Below are 17,945 nucleotides of genomic sequence, written 5' to 3'. Positions count from 1 at the left end.
TTAATAAATACTATATGGAAAAGATATGGGAGAAAAGCAGAAAACTATTACATTAATGGACTATATTAACATTGATAGAGAAGTAACACAGTTCTTAAAAATGAAACAGAATTGATTTGAGGATACCATTTGTATTGCTGAAGACACTTATGTAAGGGTTGTGTGGCCTGTCTGGCAGCCAACACTTCCACCTAAAAGCCTGACAGATTAGTAAGCTACACAAATTAAGTGGTGCTCTTGCTTTGCGTTTTTAACATGTAAGATTGTTTGGATGAAATACTGTTTAGACACTTAAGCATTTTCTGTGTGTTGAAGAAAAGGTACTAAATATTCAAGGGTTTTTTTGTTTGTTTCAATTGCTTGTCCTCCAAATTCTTCAGAATAATTTGTCAAATGTGATAAATTGAAAATTTGTTGCCTGTTTTTTCTAGTAATGTTATGTATGTAATAAATGTCTTGTGGGAGATAGCAAAATAGATTTCATTCTAGGACATGTGTTGTGTCAATTTATCTAATTGAAGAGCAAAACAATGCAAATCTTACAGAATGTCTGTACAAGAGAAACACTTTTAGGTTTGTACCAAACAAACAAAAGTAATTTAGTCCCATAAGGAGGGCTTCTTTTTGGTTGAGCATATTTCCATCTAGGCTTGAAGCTCAACAGAGAGGTAAGTACGAGAATTTCATGGGGCACAGAAAAATGGAAAAGATACAAATTTATATTCAATACTTTAACTCCAAAGCTAAAGGTGTTAATTTGTAGACAAGTTTTCTTCTCAGAGAAGCTAACACAGACAGGGGCTACATGTGAGTGTTATAATAGCAGCCATTTTTTATTCTGAAGATGTACTTTCCTGTTTGCAAATCTTAGGATCCTGAAAGGTTTTTAGAACAGATGAAATAGGAAAAACAAAAGTGAGATTCATGATTTCAGTGTGCTTTACCCAATGCAACCTGTCTTCCATAAAATGTACCAGGAAGAGGTTTGGTAACACATGCTATTAATTTCAGGGGGGTTATCTACTGTAGGGGGCGTGGTGGCTCAGTGGTGAAGATGCCAGGCTTGTTGACTGGAAGGTTGCAAGTTTGGCAGTTCAAGACCCGAATGCCACGCAGTGGAGTGAGCTGCTGCACTCGCCCCAGCTCTTGCCAACCTAGCAATTCGAAAGCATGCAAATGCGAGTAGATAAACGGGTACCGCTTCGGCAGCTGGGAAGGTAACAGCATTTCCGTGATTGTCATGCTGGCCACTTGACCGCGGAAGTGTCCTTAGACAACGCTGGCTCTTCGGCCATAGAAACGGAGATGAGCACCACCCCCTAGTGTGTCAGTAAGGTAAAGGTAAAGGTTTCCCTTGACGTAAAGTCCAGTCGAATCCGACTCTAGGGGGCGGTGCTCATCTCCGTTTCTAAGCCTTGGAGCCGGCGTTCTCATAGACACTTCCGGGTCATGTGGCCAGCATGACGACTCGGAACGCCGTTACCTTCCCGCCGAAGCGGTACCTATTGATCTACTCACATTTGCATGTTTTCGAACTGCTAGGTGAGCAGGAGCTGGGATTAACAACGGGAGCTCACCCCGCCGCGCGGTTTCGAACCGCCGACCTTCCGATCAACAGCTCAGCGGTTTAACCCGCAGCGCCACCGCGTCCCTAATAGTGTGTCAGTAGACACAACTAAATGGGAATCTTTATCTATTGTAGTGTAGCCTTTCCTTATAAATGATCCTTATTAACATCACTAGTTTTGCCAAAAAATCTACATTACATTGTGTCTTCTTTCCTGGATAGTGTAGGATAAAAAAATGGTTTGTGGTGTAAAAATGCAACAATAAAAAGAAAGAAAACAACAGGAAATAGCTAAAAGAAAGGCTTTTCAAGCCATTTTATCTAATCTCTTCTATGCAGGAATCCATGTTAAAACACCTTTGCTTGAATACATCAAGCAAATAGGAGCCTTGGTAAGGTGCCTTCCTTAGTAATAGGTTCCAGTGTTGAACCACTTGGTGTTAAAAAAAAAAGTCCTAAAATTCAACTGGCATCTGCCTCTGAATTACAGAGACAGGTCTTGGCTCAGCTTATCACACTCCATCAGGCACTTGGCTCAGCTTATCACACTCCATCAGGCACTCTTTTGGCATCTCCTAAGGCTTCCTTCCAGTCCCTGATCATCCCTGTTGTCTTGTCATGCTTGTTCTGTTTTCTGCAGACTTCTTTTTCAAATGTGCCCCAAAGTAGACACTGTTCAAGGCATTTATTAACACAAGGTGTGCATAGATGGTCGTGTATATTAACAGGATCATACAATCAAACTCAAAATAATGTGGTTGTCAAAGCAAGGACTTTATCACATCAGCTTCTGTGAACCAATATATTGAGTCTATGGCTTGAGAGATGTGGGTAGGGCAGATAGTCCTGGCATCAGTTTCACTCTTCATTCTAAATATGTAGAGTGAATTCTAAGATAAGTGCAGTTGAATCAGCTTCAACTTTCATTCAGAATAAGTCCCTTTGGGTCTGAATATGGTGAAGTCAATACATATATATACGGAAGAGCCTGTTATTTCCTACACCAAAATTGCTAACATGGTGTGGCATTAGCATGATCCATAACAAAACCCACCCATCCCTGAATGAGCTACCCTTTGTAAACATTAGTGCTGTGCACCTCCTGGTCACATGGGACCAGCATACTGGTTATAAGATAAACCCATTTTTACTGGGAAAAAATTAAATACTTCTGATTTAATGGAAATACGTGTGCATCAATTGCTATTACACAGCAATTCCATGTGTACTAAGTGCATAACATTGATAAAGTGAATGACTTTTTGAGCATTATCAAGGCATGGTGAAAATTGTTGAATATTGTTTTCCCAACATTTACAAACGTTTGTATTTTAAATTAATCAAATTTTATTTATGGTCATGGACCAAAATTCCATGTAAAATATCAAACACCAAACGTTTAATAAAGTAAAATGCTAAAAGACAGAAACATAGTTGCCTTCTGATGTGGAACAATAGCAAAATTTAATTATACCCAGAGTTTCCTGAAGCAGTCATGACTGAACAATATTTTGCTTCCTTTTTTGAGATTTCTAAGGATTTGCCAGCTAAGAGAACAACGCATTCTGTGATACCTTTGGAGCAATTTACAAGGAAGGGTGATACTGATGTTAAATCAACAACACCCTCCATGCAGTTCAGAAAAGGAAGGTTGTTATGCCTCCTTTCCAGAAGCTGTGTGGGCATGGCATTAAGCCTGGAAAGCCTAAAACTATGTGTGAAGGACAGTGAGAATGCCGGGTAAATACTTAGGAGTAAATGAAGGTCTGTCACAAAGGCTAATGTTAACACCGGTAAGAGATTCTGCTCTTTTCCCTCTGTAAATCTAGATCTAGAACGCGTTGCTTGACATCTTTAAGGACCTCTTGGGCCCAAGGGTTTCCAGTGACTGAACTGAGAATCCATAATAGTCAAGCCCAAAGCTATGCTTTTTTTAAAATTAAAAAAAGCTTTCAAAATATTACAAAATAGACATAGGCCAGTTTAAAAACTTGGCACACTTCCACCGTAGAAATTAACAGCTTGTTCTTAGACAATGTTTCGACATAAGAAATGGTTGATGAAACTCTGATGAAGATTCCAAGCCCAGATTTCTTTAAGGGTTGGATAGTCTTGAGTTTTGACCTAATTTCACAGCTGAAACTGAAGAGGAGCTGATTACACAGCAGATAAAATTGCTCATTTGAGATTTAGTTCCCCAAATGCGTCAGAGCCTGTGTAGGTGTGAACACTTCTGTCTGCAATTATTCAGCATCTCTCTCTTTTCTCAGGGTTGTGGCTGTCCTGCAAACCCGGGCAAGGACATGCTTTAAAGAACTGTAGGCAGGTGTCATGCTCCAAAGAACCATGTGGGGATTGAATCTGAACCACTGCATAGCCCTAGTGATTAAGCAATAAACAATCATTTCACAGCTGATATGGGATAAGGGGGGGAAATGATAAAATATCATGTGTCCAAGTTACTTAGTCACTCATGGGTTTGTAATGAACCATTAGAGCTTCAGTTGTATTGTTCTTAAGGACATTTTGATACACGAATTTCAGAATTATCAAGCTGGAAGAGTCCTTCCCCTCAGAAGAGTCCCTGCTCACTGAATGATCCATTAGCGCAGTGTTTTTCAAGCTCAGCAACTTTAAGATGTGTGGGCTTCTACTCCCAGAATTCCCCAGCCAGTGCTGACCATCCAGCCTCTCATGAATGAGAACTCACCATTTCACGTGGCAGCCTGTCCTTCTGCTGACAGCTCTCACCGACAGGGAGTTCCCCTTGTTCTATTTCTTGTACTATCCCTTAAAATCTGTATCAGGTTATCTTTGCTTTAGGTACTAGCTATCCCTTAAAGAAATACTGAAAACGAATTACAACTACAGAACAGCGCATCCCTGCACCAAGTTCTGTTGACCTCAACAGTTACAGTTGCCTTTCATGGATCTTGTACTGATACTGCAATTCTACATTTTCTAACACATCTGGAAAGCACCAGATTGTGGGAGACTGATTATTTCAAGAGGAAGATACGAAAAGGGGCGTTTGGTTTTAGGCAAATCTAGTGGGAAAAAATGCATTCCAACTTCTGAATAGATGATGCTTTCACATTAAAAACTGCTTTCAAAGGTGCTCAGCACATGACTGATCAAGTGGCTGTAGCCTTCCATTTTTGCAGTAGGTTAGAAAAGTGACTACATTCAAAAGTGTAATTCTTCTGAATGTGACTAAAATGAGGTGTGTGGAAGTAGCTAGTTAAAATTACTTGCAATGATATATGGTCCTGTTGTATGGTTTTCCTTCCTTGTCAACACTGAGAGTTCATCTAAGCTGTATTTTAAATAGCAGCCAGTCCTATAGGAGCTAGTTTAAGGTACTATACAGATCGCCCAGAGGTCTCCCATGCTGTTAACATTTACACGAAAAGTAGGAATGGACCAGATAATACTTTTGGTAGAGCGAAGGACATAGTGTAATTTATTAGATCTCCTGTCATGCTATAAAAAGTGCAGAAGTCCTTCTAGTAAAAAGTTAGCAACTGATCATTGTTTATAATTGCTGTTCTTATTTTTAAAAAGGTGATTGTTTATCTTAAATCTCCAGTACTTGGATGCAACGTCTACTGTTAGAAACGACCCACCAGCAGAGCAACAAGACTACCATTTCTTCTTGTTACATCCTCCACTTTTCAGATAAAATTATTAATTAGATACTGTGGTTTTCTAAAAAGTTGACTTAAACATGGATTTTTTTTCCCCTCTTCCTACAAGACAAATAAAATGGCACAAGCAACACTATCCTGGCCTGTTCTATTAAAAATTCATTTGACAATCCACTACAGTTTGTAATTTAACAAGTCAATTTCTATCTTCCTTATAGATCGTTTCAGACAACTTAAGTTTACATTTTAAAAAAGTGCAGGTTTGTGCATACATATAAAAGTCCTATTATACAAAAAGTCCAACTAGGCTTGTTTCTAAAATGAGTACTTGAAGACAGCTTTTAAGATACATTCTTTTTACATGGTCTACCCCCACCAATCTTATACAGCATACAGAGAACTCATCTGAAGTTGTTTCTCTGGCAATCGTGTTATGGGACAACTCCTGTATGGGAAAGAGACATCCCTCAAGTGTGCCTGCTACCCTTCCTCGGTATATATATAAAGGGTTATTTCACGACTCTTGTAACTACTGCATTTCAGCCACTTGGGGAAGTTAACTATGGAATTGGATTCCAGAGGTTTAGCACAACAAGATCCCCTTCTCTCCCTAACCTTTCTCATCTGAGCCTCCGAGCTCAGCCCTTTCAGCCCTGAGTGGCCACTGTTCTTGGTGGATCCTGAACGTGAATCTCCCCTTGAGAGTCAAAGCCTTCCAGCTTCCTACCTATTCAATTTAAACCTGCAGAAACTGCTGCAGGGAAGCTGGAACCCGAGGCCAACTTGTATTTGGAAGGACCGTGCACAGATACACAAGAAAATAACCCAGTTCTGCCACCAGAACAAGTACTGTATATCATTTGGTGCCATTTGTTTATACTTTGCTTAATTAAGTTTGCCCAAAAATAAGCAGCAAAGCTTTTTCAGAGGAAAGGTCAGGAAGGACCCCAAACTACACAAGTACTTTTTAAGTGTAACTTTATCCAACTCCTCTTCAGCTTCTGGGCTTCCCTGTTCACAGCTTAGAGCCTTCGATTACAAGGTCAAGTTGCACAATTCTGTACTACATACTGGAATAGTCCAGTGGCATGACAAAACAGCGGAAGCAGACCATTTCTGCCTCCATCCCTACAGATGGATGACACAGTATCTTGCAAAGTGGATGCATTTCAATCATTGCCTCAGCACAACTGCACAAAACAGGACTTTGATTCTGGCATCGCAAGAACAATGGCACAAAGACTTAGGAACAAGTATTTCCATTATTTTGACAAGATAAGGGCATTAAGCCAGAGTTGCAGGAATATATAAGTAGCCAACACAATAGCACTCGGCCTCACAGTGATCATTTTATAACTCTTCTGCAAATGACTTAGGGCACGTTGGAAGAACACCTCTGTATGAGCAGCGCGTGACAGGAATCGCAGACGCGTACAGGCTTTGGTGAAGATGGCAAAGGCAGCTCGTTGTCAGAGCAGGCATTGCAGAAAATTTCACCACAGTTTCTACAATGATGCTAAATCAAAAGAAAAAGATTTCGATGCCAATATAATTGGTGAACTAAGAAATAAGTAACCAGTGGCAATTTAAGTCTCTACCAACACATGTACCAATTTTTCTGGGTAAACAAAGATGTACCCACCCTTGAAGACACTTTATTTGGAAAATCATTACAGAATTCTCACAATTTTATTGACTGCTTCTTACAGAACCAGTAAAATAGCTGTACAGATGTTCTAATATCTGATCAGTTTGTCCTTAAAAATAAGAATCTGCTATTGTAGAATTATTTTCTACAGCAGTGTTCCTCAACCTTGGCAATTTGAAGATGTGTGGATTTCAACTCCCAGAATTCCCCAGCCAGCCATGGAGGCTGGGGAATTCTGGGAGTTGTCCACATATCTTCAAGTTGCCACGGTTGAGAAACACTGTTCTACAGTCTATCTTCAGAGAAAAACGATTGATTTGAGCCAAATGATTAGTGAAAATGTCCATCCTAGTGAGTGAAAATATTTTTTTAATTCATAGCAACTGATGAGATTCACTGCACATAATGAGTAGTACATCTTCTGCCACTTGATACATTTCCAGGTTTTTATCACTTTTACTTAGTGAAAGACAACTTTTAATGTACACTCACCTTCCTCTTGGAAAGGGAAAATTCTTTTTCACATAATTTGCAGTGAGTAGCTTCTTTGTCCTTCAGCCAGACCAGGCCCTGGTGAGGAGAAAAGATGCAGGTGCAAAATTATCATTTAGTTACATGCCGTTCAGGATTTACAAAAAGGCAACATTCATTGGGATACGCCTTTTCTAAACGGATCAGAAATCTTTCAGTAGAAGTAGTGCTTTTCAAAATAAGAGCTTCAGCTTAGAGAAAGTGAATATTTGAAAAGTTACGTGTGAATTTGTGGATCCTCATCTGAAATATACTGAATTATCATTTAAAATTAATTTAAAAAACTAGGAACAGAATAAAGGTATACAAAAGCATTTTCAATTTGAAATGGCTGTTCCCATCTTAACTGGAAGTGTTCAACTCTTCTGGAAATAATTCTGAGCTTGAAACACCAGTTTAAAGCTTCCAGAACAGCACATCAGCTAACATCTGGTAACATCAGAACAACATATTTCAAATTGAAAATGTTTTGCATACCTTAGAACAGAACGCAAATGCACAGAGACTGTATGTATATATTACAGTTTATGCTCCAATTTAAAAAGGAAACTGGGCTTAAGGCAGAAAAACTAATAGTTGAAATTAATGAAAGAATCCAATCTGGATGTTGGTTACCACTCTAAATATTACTAACCTGAAGTGTTTTGTTTGCTTCTTTTATATCTTCTATTTTAAGCTTTGATCTAAAGAGAAGACATGATTTAAAAATTATGGGCAAATAAATATGAATAAGGGGCACATACATCAGTACTTCTGGAGATTCCAATCTGAATTCGGAAAGTGCAGAAGCTCACCCCTCTTCCTACTCAGTGTGTACTGCAGATAAATTCACTAAACACCCCTTGCCATTTCTGGAATTAGATGTGTGTTAGTATGGAGGTTTCATCCTCATGTATGCATTCCCCTATGAGTTCCACCCTGCTCACTATTTGCATGCTAAACTCTGGTGTCAGCTGAGCACTTTACAATAAGATGAACCGTTGCAGATATTGATAACACACTTTGGAGTAATTTCTCTCAACCCAGAAAGAGACTTTTTCAGAAAGTTTCAGAGATAACAAAAATCTTTTAGAAGGCCTTCATTATTTCTGGATATAGGTTTCTTCACTGTCACACTATTTTATTTACATGATTCTATTTATACTAAACTGCCTCAAGTTCATCAAAGGCAGCCATCAAGTATTTAAAATAAAAGGGTAAACACATACCCCAAAGTTTAAACTCTTGGCAGTTTACATTTCCATGGCAATGGAAATGCTGCTTGGGGTGTCACACTAATGTTTGAAGAGACAAACTGACTTTGTGAGAAATCTGAGCCCTTAGATGGTATCAAAAAGAAAAGCTGTGTTGAGGGACAGTTCCTATTAACAAACTGGAAAGGTCTTGTTTACATTCTTAGCAACTTGGGAATATAGCACAAGAATGTGGCAGCAGTGAGCAGCAACTGCTGTTTTAGACACGTTTGGATGCAACTTGCTGACAATCCAAGTGAAAAATGACTACAGTTAAACACCATTTCTCAAGTAGAAAACTGGCCATATGAAAACGATTAAATTAAAAAAAGTTGAGTCCTCTTCTGATCACTAAAAGAAGCTCAGGATATGGCAGTGGGGGGGGGACTCATTTTCTTTTCTTTGGAAATCTAACAAAATCTGGACTTTGAAAGCAATGTATTTCTCTCAAGAGACTGGCACACCTAACATAGTTGGGTAACAGTTACCACAGAATAAACTTTCATGGATAACAGAAGACTTTTATCCAAATTCACTTAGAAGGTACCTTGAAACCTAGAATTACTTAAAATGATCTAATTCATAGGTAGCTTGATTGGAAGGGAAATGAAGGACCTGGCTTTGCTGTCAGAATTTGTTTATTTATTTTTATTTATTTATTAATCAAATTTATCACCGCTCATCTCCCAAAAGGGAATTTATATATTCTTTATTCCTATAATATTTTTATGAATTTATTCCTTTACCCCTTTTGTTATTTAAGTAAGAACTTGTCAATTTGGAATTCAGACACACTAGAAAAATCAAAATGAAAGATCAATAACATCAAGAATCTCATGTGAAATAGAAGTATCCAATTTTCTGTTTTACAGCCCAGTCCTACTGTGGGACTATTCAGAAGTAAGTCCAGTTTAATTCAGCATGTCTTGCAAGTAGAAAAAACTGTAAGCAGAGGTTTGGTGTTTTCAAGGTAATTTAGTTTTCTTTAGTCTTATTTTTTACGGTTTCTTTATAATGGTGTATCAATAAACTAACTCATTTCAGTTCTGAAATTCTGAGGCTGAATTCTTTGCTACTTGAAACCACACTAGTATTCTGCTTAGGGTTAGATGGGCAGTGTAAAAATGTAAATGCTTCTTATCCTGAATTAAATTCACGGAAGGTCCTATAATACCTAGAAAATGTCTTATACTTCCTTCTCTCACACTAATAGTGGTATATGTGATGTCTACTGCCCATGAAACATCTGAAGATCTGGTTACTTAGCAAGCACAGAACCTGGCTTGGCTGTTCTTGTTGAAAATGGTCTGTGTACGTGTTCTTAGAAGGCTCCGCTGGTGGCAGATCTGCACCCATGAACAATACTGAACAATGTGGCAATAGAGCTTGTAACAGTTAAATTATAAATGATTCCTAATCAGTCCATTGCACATTGGGATACCTGGATAATTATGCCCCTTTCCCTAAAAGAAAAAGAAAGCAAAATTACTCGCTAAGTTTGCCAGCTAGTTCCTGGAGAGCTTCTTCTTGATCATGACATAGATTTCTCAACTGCTTGTTTTTTCCCTGTAATTTTAGGAATTCCTTAAATACAAACAAATATAATTAAATTAAATTAAATTAAATTACATCAATACATACAGTATGACAATATTTTGCTATTGAGGGATGTACATCAGGCATTTCTTAGGTTCAAATAGGCACCCAAAGAAAGGGAAAACCAGATTATCAAGGCTATATTGATACCCAGAAACAATCTATTATTCAGAGCCAGTGCGGAAGAAAGGATTCATTTCAAGTCAGAACAGGATAGATCAGTGTTTTTCAAACTTGGCAACTTTAAGATGTGTGGACTTCAACTCCCAGAATTTCCCAGCCAGCACACTGGCTGGGGAATTCTGGAGTTGAAGTCCACACATCTTAAAGTTGCCAAGTTTGAAAAACACAGATAGGTGAAGTCAGGAAAAAGTGACTGAACTGAGGCTGAATTGGTTCTAGATGCGTGATGTGAAACAATACCACATCTTCAGCCAGCATCCTGCAACTTCAAATCCAGAAAAAAGCAATAGTGGCTTCTCTTAATTCCAAGACAGAATTACTCCAACTTACCAGGTGCGGAGATGATGGATTGATGGATGGATGGTAGATACCATCACTTCCATATAAGTAAATAGAAATGCTCACTTTGCATGTGGTTAGCTAAATATAAACTACATCACTGAGTAATACTAATCTCCCACCATGCTTTTCAGATACACATGTTCCTTGTATGTACAGGCATCTTGAGAGAGCCACTTGTGCTGATCTAATCAACTGAGTCAAGGAAAATATTAACAATATTGGAGAAATAAACTCTTTTAAAAGCCATAGTGGGTAATGAGCAAGATGGGTGGAACAATAGGCAAATGGGAAAAAAATAAAAAAATAATTTGAGGAGGAAGGATAAAGTGATGACAGGTGTACTCAAACAATGTGAGGAGCAGAACATGAGAATTTTGAGTGGATATGTAATAAAATAAAAACTTCCAGGAATGCCCCGAGGGTATCCCTGTTTCAGCAAGCTCTGAGCTTCTTTGAATCAGAGCCTAGAAGTAATTGGCAGAAAACTGAATATATGCAGGGACAGTAAAAAAAGGTCAAGATGATGCTCATGATCACACAATTAAGCTTTGATCATGCAGTTGCAGCCATCTTTATTTTTAACGCCCCCTTGCATGACGCCACTTTATGAAAATTAAGAATCCCAGATTAATTCTGTAAAATATCTCAAAATGCTAGTGAGCACTGATTGTCACCTAAATGTGACAGCTAGCACCCCCAAATCTGATAGGCTGAGAAAGGTAAACTATTTCTGAATATTCACATTTGATGGAGGCGATTTCATTTCCACTTCTTGGTGAAACAAGGGCCCCGACTCCTGAACAAAATTTAAACAGCTCACCTCGACATATTCAGAGGTGGCCACTGAGTCAATATTAGGCATTTTTTAGTATGTCTTTGGAGATACCCAGCAGGACCATGATCAGTGATTCCCCTCTCCCTTTTTGACCTGTAGAAATGGTTGAAAATACCATCTTTGCTTGCCAACAAAAAGACCCAGCATATTTACCTTGACTGGAGCCTCCATCAGCAGGAAGCTCCAAGCAAAGAGCATTTCTCCTGCTTGCCACCCACTTCAACCCCCAAGAAGTCTTCCAAAGCCTTCGGGCTGTAGGGCAGCCTCAAGCAGCCCCTCACTGAAAACTGCCGGCACCCACCTCCTGAAGGCTGCAAAGCACTTCCTGGTCCAAGTTACTCTTCCCTGTCCCTCTACTGCAGTGTTTCTCACTCTTGACAACTTTCAGATGCATGGACTTCAACTCCCAGAGTTCCCCAGCCAGCCATGCTAGCTGGGAATTCTGGGAGTTGAAGTCCACACATCTGAAAGTTGCCAAGGTTGAGAAACAAGGCTCTACTGTTTTAAATCAGGATTCAAGTTTTGAGAAATTACTTTTTTAAGGGTAATGATTTGCTGAGTCTCTGCTTTTAGAAAGCATGTTGTTTCTTTTTCCTTCTTAAGGTCCTCTTCCATGGTTTGTCTCCATTCTCTTTCTATTTTCAAATCTGTCTCCAACTGACACCTAAAAATATAGAAGATTTTAAAAATTCATTCAAGCCAGAAGAATATTTTCAAACCTATTAGCTTCATTTTAATGTATGTAATATTTAATATGTTATGTAATTCATAATTGTTCCTTTAAATTAACCAGTGCCATAAACTATATGATAAACATTTCACGTCCTTTAAATTATGGCATAAATCTAATTGTAGGTGCTTGATTATTATACTCAACAGACTTTTTCAAAACTAAATTATAGAAAATTAACAAATTTTTGAAAAGAAGGTCTTCACTTACTTTTCCCCCCCTCCGTTTTATAAGAACGTTTTTCTGAGAGATCTTAAAGGAATATCTCAGAACCTCTTTTTGTATGTTTTCTAATTTTATTGTTATTGATTTATTGGAACGTATTGTTTGGGTAGAGACAATGAGTGATATAAAACCCAAATAAATCCAGCTAGAACAATCCTTGTATAATCACATTACTTCAAAATAAATCCCTAAGAAGGAAGCTGCATCTTACAAAGTTGTTCAACTAGACTGAACATGAAATGTGCAATCACATAATTACATTTTACAGATTCTCTAGCTTGGCCTTAAAAATGTTTCCTAAATGTTAGGTTCTTCTCCTTCTTCCCCATGCTGGCTGGAGTTGCCAGGATTACAGCTCAGCTAAGCTGGAAGGATCATGCATTTTCCACCTTCGTTTTGAAATTTGCATTTGTGGTTTGGAATAATCCACATTCACAAAAAAACTCAGCCATCCATGTTGTGGAGACATAACAGCCCTCTTCCAACACTTGACAGGCTGTCACAGGAAAGAGGCTGTGGATTTATTCCCCATTGCGCTGAAGGCAGGACAAGAACCAGTGGGTGGAAGCTTTATAGAGGGAGACGCAAACTTGAAATAAGGAGGACTTTCTTGGCCATGAGAGCTACTAAATGGTGGCATAGCCTGACCCCTGGTGTCATGGTGCTCCATCACCAGAGCTTTTCAAACAAAGGCTGGGCTGAGGATGGTCTGAGGATTCTTGCTCTGGGTAGGGGGGTTGGACTAGAAGACCTCCAAGGTCTCTTCCAACTCTACAATTTAATCATTTTATAACTCTACAATTTAATCATTCTATGATCAATCATTTGCAGCCACCATCTTGACTTTGACCTCATCTCCCACTGATGTAGAATGCTGGATGATTGAATCCAGGCTACAAACAGTGCATTTGAGGCTCAACATAATATGTGCCAAGGAAAGTCTAATGCAGTCAACTGCTCAACCTTGGCAGCTTGAAGATATGTGGACTTCAACTCAACATACATTATCCATATACTAGAGGGGGGGGGAATCATGATATTTCTTGGGAAATTAATTTGAGAAAGAAAAATGTAAAAGGCAATGGCTGAAATGTATGAATGTATTTGTTTATTAGATTGGTACCATGCCTTTATTTTGTATAATTCAAGGCAGGGTCCTCCTCCTATTTTCCCCCCACAACAACAGCCCTGTGAGGTGGGTTGGGCTGAGGAAGAGCGACTGGCCCAAAGTCACCTAGGCAAGTTTGTGTCTAAGGGAGGACTAGAACTCACCGTCTCCTGGTTCCTAATCCCGCACTTTAATAATTTCCATGAAATAATATAAATCTGTACAAAATTCTGTAAAATAAAAGTATACCCGGGACAGGATATTGTTCTACATTGGTTTGATAAATTAAAAGTACATGCTGACAGTATATAAATATTAAAATACTTAAAATAAAATATGAAAAGTATTCCGGTTTCCCCAAAATCAGTATTACTTACACTTGGTTTTCCTTTTGGGCAATTTCTTTCTGGAGACTTTCAGATTTACTCATATAATCTTGTTTAAATTTCTTGTCCTCACTGTCTGCCTCCATGTGAGCCTTCTCTGCTTGCTGCAATCTGGTGTAATTCAAATCAACTTTGGGTAAAACTGAAGCTAGAGTTTGGATGTAAAGGATGAAGACAAATAAAAGAAAAAAATGGGGAAATAGAACATTTCTAAATGAAAACAAAGTTTGGGGATAAACTCACTAACTCAAATGAGAGACCCAGACAATGCCTAGAAATTCAGATTATACATCTCACCATAACAACAAAACATCCATAAGTTTCTCCATTTTTTTTTATTTGGGATTCATGATCAACAGATGCCATCACTGCAGAGTGATACATATTTTAAGTTGTATACATACAGAGTGCTGACTGAGCATTTCTGCTGTTTTATGGATATTATTTCTTTTTTGAAAAGGAAAAATGAAACGTCAAATCCATACCCAAATCAAACGGCTTCACAAGAAAAGAAAGCAAGGGCACAGGGGCATCCTCAGGCCGGTGAAAACAACCGAAATGGTGGCCATGACCATGTGGTTGCAGCCACCATCTTGATTTTTCAGACCCTCATCTCCCATTGATGCAGAACACTGGATGATTGAATCCAGGACACAAACAGTGTGTTTGAGGCTCAACACAATATGTAACAAGGGAAGTTGTTGACTGTCTAATACAGCAGCTTGAAGATGTGTGGACATCAAATCCCAGCATAGCTGGCTGAGGAATTCTGGGACTTGAAGTCCATACATCTTCAAGCTGCCAAGGTTGAGAAACATTGGCCTAAAATGGTGTCTGTGGTATCAATTCACATGTAAATAGTTGGATTCCCATCCAGGTTTTGAGACCAGATGAGAAAACAGATCTATGCTGCCTGGTAAGAAAAACCTCCTAGACCTTTTCTATTGGTTCTCATTCAATCTCATAGACAACTTGCTTTAAAAATTCTTTCCAAGGAAAAGGAAAACTGATAATCTCCCCAGCTTCCCAGGCATCACCTATATCCCAAGGACAATCAAATTGTGAGGAGACTCCATGCACTGGGCTTTTTCAGTCATGGCACTAGAGTCACCTTAGAGGAGGGATCTTGCTCTTGAAAACACCGCCTGTCCCTAGAGAAATTTGTAGAAATCATCCAGAAATTCAGTAAAGAATGTTGAAAGGGGGTTTATCTTGAGCTCTAATGCAGGGAAGTATGCATGGGAGGGGGGTTAAAATCTCAAAATGCCAGCAGCCACTGTGTAATCTAAGTCCTGCCCCTTTCACATGCATTCTGTGTAAAAATGGGGTGGGGCTTCTGTTGCACGGTTGTGGCTGCCATATTGACTTTTTTGACCCCCAGTGCTCTTGCTCTAATGCTAGTATGTCCCTGAAGCACCATCATCTGTGAGGTTGATCCCCCTTACTTTTAAAGGCAGGGGCATTGGAGAAAGCCCCTTCCCAAAAAATGAATTGAGAAGCCTTTCTACCCAGGATTCCATGCAGACATCCAAGCATAAGCAAATAATCAGTTATTTCCATTCCATGACAGAATGCTATCAACTGTGAAGAAAAAAAGAAGTATTTCCATCAGGCCCTCTTTCTCCTTCTGTGCCAGGAAGTAGATGCACACATATATTCCACTAAAAAGGTTCTATGCTTCCCTATGTTCGCCAATTAATTTCAATTTCATTACTTCTTCACCCCAAAGCATGGTGGATTTCCAATTTAATCCCTTTTTTAAAGCAAAATATAACTCTCCCAGCACAATTGTAGTGCACATCTCTATTTTTTACAGAAAATGTTGTGCAAAGATAAATAAGCTGAAGAAAGGTATCCCGGAAGACCATGTTTTAACTCTTGCCCTTATCAAAACACCAACGAAAGGTCTATGTAAACAGACGGCTGAATTACAATCCGTAACACCTTATCTGAACCATTCTCCCCTACCAGCTTCACTAACTCATAAAAATCGTGCTAGCTGAATTTAAAGTCAGTTTCTATTTATCATTTGCTATGTAATAACACTGTGATTTTGAAAAGATTAGTTCCAAGTGGAAACTGCTAGATTAATATTTCTAATGTCACTTCAGTTTGGAAAGACAAGGCAGGAGATCGGTGTCCGAAACACCGTCTGATGAGAAGACTACATTTACATCCCAGTAAGCCAAATACGTGGACGAGAGACTCAAACCCAAGCATCGTAATTCAAAGCTCGTTTTCTTTTTAAACACTGCTGATGGTTTGCTCCATTACAGACTGCAAGAGGCACAGCTTCAAAATGATATATCTTTAACCAGCTTGTACTGGGGCTGCCCTTCACGGCTGGAACACTTCACCAAAGTCATAGCAATAGTCCTAGTCTGCGTTAACAATTCCTTGTCACTTCAGATGTGCAATGGATAAAAATCAAAGACAAAGGCAATAAAAACATTCAAAAATGTGAAAGTTGGGATAAAGGAGAAAAGAAAAAGAAAGAGGAAAAACGATGTCAATAAAAGAATATTCATGCCACTAACGTTTTAATACATAACCATGTTTTTGTTCAGTAGACTGAATTGAAAAAGAAAACAATGATGAGACTATGGATGTTAACATTTTTTAAGCACTTAGAAAATCAACCATTTTTTTACATACTTCTGGGAACATGATGCAACAACTGCACTAGTGTGCAAATTCAGAGGGAATTCAGAAAGAAAGGAACAAGCATGTTTGTGTACCCTGTGCTAACCATTCTCACTTCGCTTCTCCCAGAAATGTGAGTGGCTAAGCAAACTGGAAAGCTTTCTCTATGCTAGGATGTGTGGGTCAAAAAGGTCAAGATGGCAGCCAGGACTGTGCAATCAAAGCCCTACTCCTTTTCTGTGCAATGCAATGAAAAAGGCATAGGGCAGATCAAGATGATGACTTTTTTGACACACAGACCCGCAGACGTCTCCAACCTGGATTGCTGGCTTATTTCACCATAAGCCTAGATTTGCTCTTGGCTTCTTGGATCTGAGGCTGAACCAACTATAGCTAGAAATGTCCTGGGTTTTCTACTAGATGTTTCTGCTAACAAGTGAAACCAAGTCAGAATTAAAGGGGAACGTTCCTTCAGAACACTGACATGGTACCAATTCTCTAACTTTAATATATGGAGCCTCACCTCAAGAGTTATTTTACAAGCATTCAAGCTCTTATGCACAAGTTGCCTTATATTTAATCCCTTTTCATGGAACTAATATCAGCAAAAATATAAACTGCTTCTGAAACTCTCCACTTCAAATGCAACCCGCTGCATGGATAATAGTATGAGGAAACTGGTAAACAAAATAACTCTGAAAATTCAAACTCCATAACCATTGGCCAATGCACAAATTATAGCGAGTCCTCTGCAAGGTGACCCCCCCAACTTTTTCTGATGGCCTTACAGCAACTGGTATCAGAAGGCTGTGCAGGCCACATCTGGCGGGGGGGGCGAGAGTCCCTGGATGGGACTGAAACATTCCCTGTGGCCCTTCCACCTTTGAACTCATCATTCAGTGCATCAGTCTACAGCTGCATTTAAAAGAAGATTCAGATCTTATCTTCTGCTGCCTCACAGAGTTTGGTGTCCCAAGCACAGCATTTACTTAGGTCAAGTGGAGCTTTGAAGAATTAGAGACAATATCGAAAAGCCAAAAAGGGGGAAAGTTTTGGAATAGCTAACTGCAATCTGCTGAATGGGATATAACGTGACAGAGAGGCGAAAGGAAGAGTGGATTCCCCAAAATCAGGGGGAGGCACCTTCTATGTTCACAGAAGTATGTGAAAGCAGATCAGCTTGAACTGTGGCTGTTCCTGCATTAACATGGATTTAAAGTTAAGAGCAAGTCAAACGTTGATACTTCTCCAAAACGATGTCGCATTCGCTTT

At 39.0% G+C, this 17,945-nt stretch overlaps 1 protein-coding gene across 4 annotated transcripts in view; it reads right to left on the bottom strand.

Moving 5' to 3' along the window:
* Positions 1–17,945, bottom strand: part of RUFY2 (RUN and FYVE domain containing 2) — a 37,409-nt gene that overhangs the window by 3,174 nt on the left and 16,290 nt on the right. For 2 of the 4 annotated variants that reach the window (XM_063307560.1, XM_063307562.1), the window contains exons 13-18: positions 14,022–14,141; positions 12,116–12,245; positions 10,115–10,209; positions 8,028–8,076; positions 7,355–7,432; positions 2,238–6,730 (exon numbers count right to left, since the gene is read on the bottom strand). In XM_063307560.1, the coding sequence (XP_063163630.1) occupies positions 6,587–6,730; positions 7,355–7,432; positions 8,028–8,076; positions 10,115–10,209; positions 12,116–12,245; positions 14,022–14,141 (616 nt within the window). In that variant the 3' untranslated portion in view covers positions 2,238–6,586. Of the gene's footprint in view, positions 1–2,237; positions 6,731–7,354; positions 7,433–8,027; positions 8,077–10,114; positions 10,210–12,115; positions 12,246–14,021; positions 14,142–14,346; positions 16,434–17,945 lie in introns of those variants that run through there. The other 2 variants (XM_063307563.1, XM_063307564.1) reach the window with 2 other exon arrangements.

This window comes from Candoia aspera, chromosome 6 (genome assembly GCF_035149785.1).
Source record: "Candoia aspera isolate rCanAsp1 chromosome 6, rCanAsp1.hap2, whole genome shotgun sequence".
NCBI classification, from domain to species: domain Eukaryota; kingdom Metazoa; phylum Chordata; class Lepidosauria; order Squamata; family Boidae; genus Candoia; species Candoia aspera.
The sequence above is the reverse complement of the archived record's forward strand: the minus strand, read 5'-3'. Positions and strand labels throughout refer to the sequence as shown.